Source organism: Mandrillus leucophaeus, unplaced genomic scaffold, assembly GCF_000951045.1.
Source record: "Mandrillus leucophaeus isolate KB7577 unplaced genomic scaffold, Mleu.le_1.0 Scaffold335, whole genome shotgun sequence".
NCBI lineage: Eukaryota > Metazoa > Chordata > Mammalia > Primates > Cercopithecidae > Mandrillus > Mandrillus leucophaeus.
Genome location: NW_012103532.1, coordinates 1,015,253 through 1,022,265, shown reverse-complemented (window position 1 = coordinate 1,022,265; position 7,013 = coordinate 1,015,253). Strand labels below are relative to the sequence as shown.

Sequence of the window (7,013 nt, the reverse complement as noted above, 5' to 3'; positions counted from 1 at the left end):
TAGCCAGGATGGTGTCGATCTCTTGATCTCGTGATCCGCCCGCCTCAGCCTCCCAAAGTGCTGGGATTACAGGCGTGAGCCACCGCGCCTGGCCTTTTTTTTTTTTTTTTAAACAGAAATCTCTGTTCATTTGAAATGCCAAGTAGATCCAAAGAAGGAAGATGGCAATTAAATACTTAAATTAATCAAAAGGCACTATGAGACCACCTAAAACCCACTGCCACAGTGGTAGTAGGCTAAGGAAGATCAAGCTACAGCAAATCATGTAATGTGAATGTTAGCGATTACATAGCAGGAAGCACATTTGCTTTCCAGAGGACTATGGTGCAGTGTTCCTTTGGGCCCAAGTGGTATTTGGCCAGGAAAGGATCAAGATGGATGAAGGTAAAGCCAAATCAAAGGAATAGGTACAAAAGAGAATCCAAGCTACGTAGTCAAGCAGATGATGATGAATCAGGCTTCTTCCTCCCAAGAAACATTTGCTGCACTGTGCTGCTTCCCCCCTCCACTACCCCCACCCCTCACCCCATGGCTGCTCACGTCCAACTGCCTGTTCCTGCCTTACAGGGTGCTCAGCCACTGGAACTAGGTTTGGGGTTGCCCAGGGCTCTTGCCATAATTTAGCATAGACCTTGGGGAGAACTGCTCACACATGGGTTGGCTTCGTTGCTAGTTGTTCTCAACAAAGAAAACCCTGAAGCATTCACATGCAAGGTAGTCTGAGCTTCTCCAATCACAGTCAGACACCCCCACTATCCTCAAAAGTCTGAAATCTTGTAACAGCTGAGCTCTTGTTAAAGCTGCAAGACTCGCAAAATCATCAAGGAAGCCAGAATGAGACAGTGCAGGTAGGAAGTCCCAGCAGTTAATCTCAACCCGTCTTTCTCCATTTCGGATAAGCTCAGATATACCTGATGTGGGATATTGAAAGCTACACTGGAGTAAGCTGGGTCTTCTGAATTTGTCATCAAATACCAAGGGAAAACAAGGGGTGGGGTGGATTTTAATCTTAAAAAACCTCAGAAGTAACTGTGTTATAAAGGGACATGACTGAATAGGTAAGAAATGGATTCTTCATTGTGAGTTTTCCTGATGGCTTCTGCAAGGATCATAGAGATGTCGATCACCTGTATTTTGGAGCGGTGCTTCATCTTGTCGTCCTGGGGTATGGTATTGGTGACTACTACTGCTTTAAAGCATGCGTTGTTGATGTGAGAAATAGCTGGACCACAGAAGATACTTGGAGTCAAGATAGCATAAACTCTGGTGACTCCAGCTAAGAGAAGTTTGTCAGCTGCATGGCAGATTGTGCCACAAGTGTCAACCATGTCATCCACAAGGATGGCCACCAGAACCTTCACATCTCCCACAAGCACCATGCGATCCACTTAATTGGCCTTCTTTGTGAATCAAGGCAAAGTCCACATTCAGCCTGTCTTCTATGGAGTTCACTCTCTTAGCTCCACCAGCATCAAATGAGACAATAGTGCAGTTCTTCTGCTCAGAGATATTCTCCCTTATCCACTTCAGGACACCTAGGTCTCCATATAAGTAGTTCACTGGGATGTCAAAAAAAACCCCTGAATTTGAGAAGCATGTAGGTCCATGGTGGTAATATGATCTGCACCTGCTACAGATAGCGTATTTGCAACAAGCTTGGCTGAGATTGTCACCCGACTCTTGTCTTTCTTATCCTGCTGGGCATAAGGGAAGCATGGGATGACTGCAGTAAGCTGGCTGGCTGAAACAATCTTGCAGGTATTAATCATGATTAAAGGTGCCATTAAATTATTGTTGATTTCACCACAACCACTCCGAATGATGTAGACATTCTCTCCACGTACACTTTCGCCAATTTCCATACAGGTCTCCTAGTTGCTGAATTTCTTAGTCACTACCTTGCTGAGCTCCAGGCCCAGGCAGTCAGCAGTTTTCTGAGATAAGTCCTGGTGGGAGCTGCTGCTGAAGATTTTGATATTCAGGACTGGCCAACTATCCTAAGCACTCTTCACTAAGTGATCACTGCTGCTGCAGAGACTGGAATCAAAGTCGGTCCAGAGACTCAATGCTAACAGCTTTGTGATGCTACCTCACCATCTTCAAGATAGGCAATACTTTGAACTTTAACTGTTTTCAACTAAATACACACACACACACACATGACTTTATATTGGGAAGCGCTCCAGCATCATAATGAAGTCAGACAACTAGATTCTGATCCTGTATCAGTGCATCTTAATTTAGATAAGTTATTTATCTAGTCTGAGCTTTTGTTTCCTTAAGTTGCAAAAGAATAATCTCTTTCAGAATTATTGCAACATCTACACATACTATCAGTAAATTGTAGATACTGATAGTAATATCTTTATTATTAAATCAGAAAACACAAAATTTTGATTCATAGTACCTATTGAATGCTTTTTCTTCCAGAAATTTCTAACTATGTAGTTATACAGTTTCTATAGCTGTGTAGTTGACTCAGGCCAAAATTGCTCTGTTTGCCTAAACTTATTAAATTGTTGGGGATAATTATAGAGTGGGTTCTATAATCATGATGCATCTAGTAGTAATAGGATTTGGTATTTGAATGATTATTTTCTTACGTATGTACGGTAATTGTTTTTTAAGTGCTAAATACAGTGTCTTTCTAAATTGCAGTTTGTTCATATCAACAACTTAAAACTCATCTGCAGAGCACATCAACTAGTGCACGAAGGCTATAAATTTATGTTTGATGAGAAGCTGGTGACAGTATGGTCTGCTCCTAATTACTGCTATCGTTGTGGAAATATTGCTTCGATCATGGTCTTCAAAGATGTAAATACAAGAGAACCAAAGTTATTCCGGGCAGTTCCAGATTCAGAACGTGTTATTCCTCCCAGAACGACAACGCCGTATTTCCTTTGAGGCCTTCGCCCATCCTGCTGACCCATTTTTCTGCCCTCTTCTTACCCCAATTTTCTTGTATTACCTTCTACAATATACTTTTTATTGAGCACTTTGCTGCTGAAATGCTGCCTCTTGCCTTTTTTTTTTTTTTAAATTTTAAATTATCTAAATTTATTGTTTGTTGTGGTGTCTATAGCAAAGTTTTTCTATCAATTTTCCCGCCATCCCATCCCCACCCTGGACTCATTTGAGAAGACTTGAGAAATGTCTTCATACTCACACTGCTGCATGTAGCTCTTGCTTATTTACTGGTCTGGGAAACAGGATGTGTTTCCTTTTTTTAAAAGCCAATTGACAGATTACACCTAAATACTCCTCCTTTTTGTATCATTCAGCCTTTTGTTTTAGTTTGGTAAGTTTTAAGAAATTTCAGCAGCAAAGTTGTTATTCAGTGGGCATGATGGACTCCAAATGCCTCAAGTTATGTATACCTGTCCCAGATGTAAACTTCATTGTCCTTTGTTGGATGATATTTTAAATGGATATAAAATAAATTGGTCTAAAGGGCTGCCCTCCTTGTTGTGTTTTTAAATTTTAGTTAAAAACTGCTACAGCTTATGACTTTGTACATTAAGATAATTGTATTGATCTTTTTTCAGATTCCTTGTATTTTTAATAAAGTAATCTTAAATAAAAGATAGGTTAAGTGTTAGAAATTTTAAACAGCTTACATTGTTAGTGTAAAGTTATCTTTTCTTTTTTCCTAATCAGAGTTCTTGACCCTTTGGTTATTGAGTTTAAAACTTCAATTGAAATTCAATAGTATTTATTTTTTAAAAAAATCACTAAACTGTGCCTAAAGAACATAACTGCCATATTAATGTTTTGGTTTATATCCTCTATAGTAATAGAAAAACATTTAATACTTGTAATGCTGATGTGTTAATTTGATACCAGTTGAGTAGAATGTGATCAATCCAGTTTACAATCTATCATGAGTATTATTAACTAAAATCTATGTACTTTTCAATAGGAATCATTCTTCTCTTGCTGTAACACTTGACCTTAACTTTTAGAAAGTGTTCATTTTTAAACTGCAACTGGAAAGGTTGAAAAGTCAGGACTCTTGTATTTGTGAACTGTAATCTGAAGCAGATTATTTAAAGTGTAGAAAAAGAAACAAGTTCTTTTTTGCAAAGATCTGTGATTCCATATTTCAGCTTTGTGTAAGTAATTTGAATATCCAAAGGGTTGTGATGATCAGTTCTTAATATGCAACTGTCCACTTAATAAGGACAAGTATTCCAGTATCTCTTATGACTGTAGTCATAAATGATGTTGGAATGCACCATTTTGTGAAATAGTTGGTATCCCTTTACTATAATTAATTTTTGTCATTCCGGGAAATATTTGTGAAGCCAGCCAATTAATAAAGCACTTTAGCATCTGTTCAGGTAGTTTTGAAAACAAACTTTTCCCCTTCAGGATAAGAACTTCCAGGTTACCTAAAAATGCAATAAAAATCTTTATAGTCTAAGCTTCTTGGCATATAATTTTTCATCAGGGTTTTCTTTTACTAAATGAGCACAATACTGTTTTGATTTTATTTTTTTCCCTCAAACCACCAGCTCCTTACATAGTTTTTAATTATATAGCTATATGAAAGAGGTGGCTAAGACATTTGCTGCACACACTTGAACTAATGTTGGGTCAGTAACTTCGTGTTACTGCCCTGACACCAGTGTAATTCAGGTGGAAAGGTATTTTTATCTTACAGGGATATGTAGCTATGTATTTTACTAATTGTGAAACACTGGAAATTAATGATGCAGACAACTTGGTGTGGTCTTTGAACAGCTCTCTGCAGTATTTTTTTTTTTTTTCATTTCCTGTTACCATATATTGTATTTAAGTGCTCGCTTTCTACTTAAGTTGTACCAATAGAACCGGTAACTCCCAGCCCTCCCTGTTTGACACTCCTTAGCTTAGATTGATGTAGTTGTTTTTGTTATCCCTATAATGTGACTTTTATTTTTAAGTCATCGTGTACTGCATTTGTTTGTCACTAGTTGGGCACGTGCCAATAATATTCTCTCCATTCCTTAACTGCCATCTCTGTTTTGCCTGATTTCTCTTCAACTGAATAATGGCTTTTTGCATGGAAAAAATAGTTTTTACTATTAGATGGGTAAAGGGAAGAGAGAGCTAATGTATTGGACTTTGTGAGCCTACAAGGAATATTTTGGATCCCTCCAATAAATAAGGGCTATGTACTATATGTACTATATAGAGTAATCATGTGGTGGAAGATACTTGCAAGTCATAGATTTATGGGCAGGAGGATTTGTTACTCCCTGTATCTAGGCTGAATGTAAAATCCCTTATGTTGTATCAATGGGGGTAAGAACTATTTTTATTTGCCTATGATATACTTGGTTTCTAATAAAGTGCCCTAGGCTCTAGTGAGAACTGTCTACTTTGAATTGCCATTTACTCCCTTTCCTCATTTGGCCGATATGCTCTTGGCTAGCTTTTTATAAGTTAATGTGTTTCCCTAAAAAGTTTCACTACTTTATTTGAGTGTGATCCTAAAATGCCTGGATCAATAGTATATCTCATATGCAACTTGCATCAGCTCCTATTCTGTCTGGATGTCTAGAACTGTTGGAAGATTTTGACGTGTTAAGTCCTAGGTTTTGCTTTGGGAAATAAGGTTTGAAATATTGTTCATTGCATTAAGATTTGTGTGTGTTTGCTTTGTAAGCCCAGCACCAGGTTTTGGAAAATGCCTGTACTGTGAAAGTAAATCAGGACTCTTTCTGAGCCTCTTTCATTGTCAGAAATAGAATTGCTTTCCATCAGCTTCCAGGAAATTGTGTATCTGAAGTCGAAGAGATTTAACAGCAAGAATCCAGATTTTTAAATGTAATTGTTTTTTAAATGCTAATGTTTGTAAAGCACCTTCAGTTCTTCGGATGAAAGGTGCTATATTCCCTCAGTGTAAATTAATAAAAAGATTATAGGAAGTTTGTCAAAAAATTTAATGCATAGTCTGTAGTATGTCCTGACAAGAAGTTAGCATTTTATATAAGAAATTAAAAAATGCTTATTCCTCCACTTGGTTGCTTGACTGGTAAACAAAAGTGAAATCTTTTTTTTGTTTTGTTTTGCATTTGACTCTGAGCTAAGTGTTCCAACAGGCAATGTTTATTGTTACAACCTCGATCCAGTGCCCAGAACTATGCTTCATGAGATCATTACAACTCTTTAAATTGTGTATTTACAGTGCGCAGTGATGCTGACGAAATACACAGTAGTAAACCAAAAAGAAACATTTGGAAAGTCCCCTAGCATAATGCCAGACACACTAGACGCTTGGGGAAGGTTGGTTCTGCATTCCCCTCCTGTTAGTTTTCTATTTCTCTATCAACTTCTTGGTGAATTTGTGCCTTTACCCTCATGAGAGTAGGCTTATGCTGGCTTAGATCATTCAAATGTTTTCTTAATTCAAAAATGCGTGGCATTTATAGATTTGTGTTGTCAACAAAAATACTACATAAGTATATTCCACTCAATCCCTAGGCACCCACTATTCTCAGCAGCACTCTGCTTTTGTATATAAGTGGTGGGTTATAAAAGACTGCATGGAGGCATTATGGAATAGCACAGGCTTTGGGATCAGATCTAGGTTAAAACCTCAGCTCTGCCATGCAGTAATAGCAACTAACCTGTATTCAGCATATGTAGCTAAATTGTTACGTTCTTTATTTTGTGATGCCCTTGCTATGGGTCTATAACTATATTACCTTTAATTTTTTTTTTCCTTGCTAGAGAGGGGGTCTCCCTATGTTGCCCAGGCTAATCTTGAACTCCTGGCTGAAGAGATCCTCCTATCTCGGCCTTCCAAAGCACTGGGATTACAAGCATAAGATTCTGTGCCCAGCCCAAACTTTAATTAATTTTGTTCATCCTTCTCTAGAACTTTTTTCCCCAGATGAGGAAATAGGCTTAGAGAGGACAGGTGACTTGTTTAAGGTTGCACAGGAGAGCTGGAACTTGAATCCCTAGAGGGCACACCAGAGTACATCTTTAGCCCTCTATTTTAAGCAATATTGGTTATTGTA

General features: G+C 38.0%; 1 protein-coding gene and 1 pseudogene across 3 annotated transcripts in view; one reads left to right on the top strand and one right to left on the bottom strand.

The window, feature by feature from the left end:
• Positions 1-5,928, top strand: part of PPP6C (protein phosphatase 6, catalytic subunit) — a 53,921-nt gene extending 47,993 nt beyond the window's left edge. For both annotated transcript variants that reach the window (XM_011988685.1, XM_011988684.1), the window contains one exon: positions 2,659-5,928. In XM_011988685.1, the coding sequence (XP_011844075.1) occupies positions 2,659-2,907 (249 nt within the window). In that variant the 3' untranslated portion in view covers positions 2,908-5,928. The remainder of the gene's footprint in view (positions 1-2,658) is intronic.
• On the bottom strand, positions 591-2,161 carry LOC105545668 (annotated as a pseudogene). Its single transcript, XR_001006967.1, has one exon. The product of XR_001006967.1 is annotated as a ribose-phosphate pyrophosphokinase 1 pseudogene (transcript).
• Positions 5,929-7,013: the final 1,085 nt, after the last annotated feature.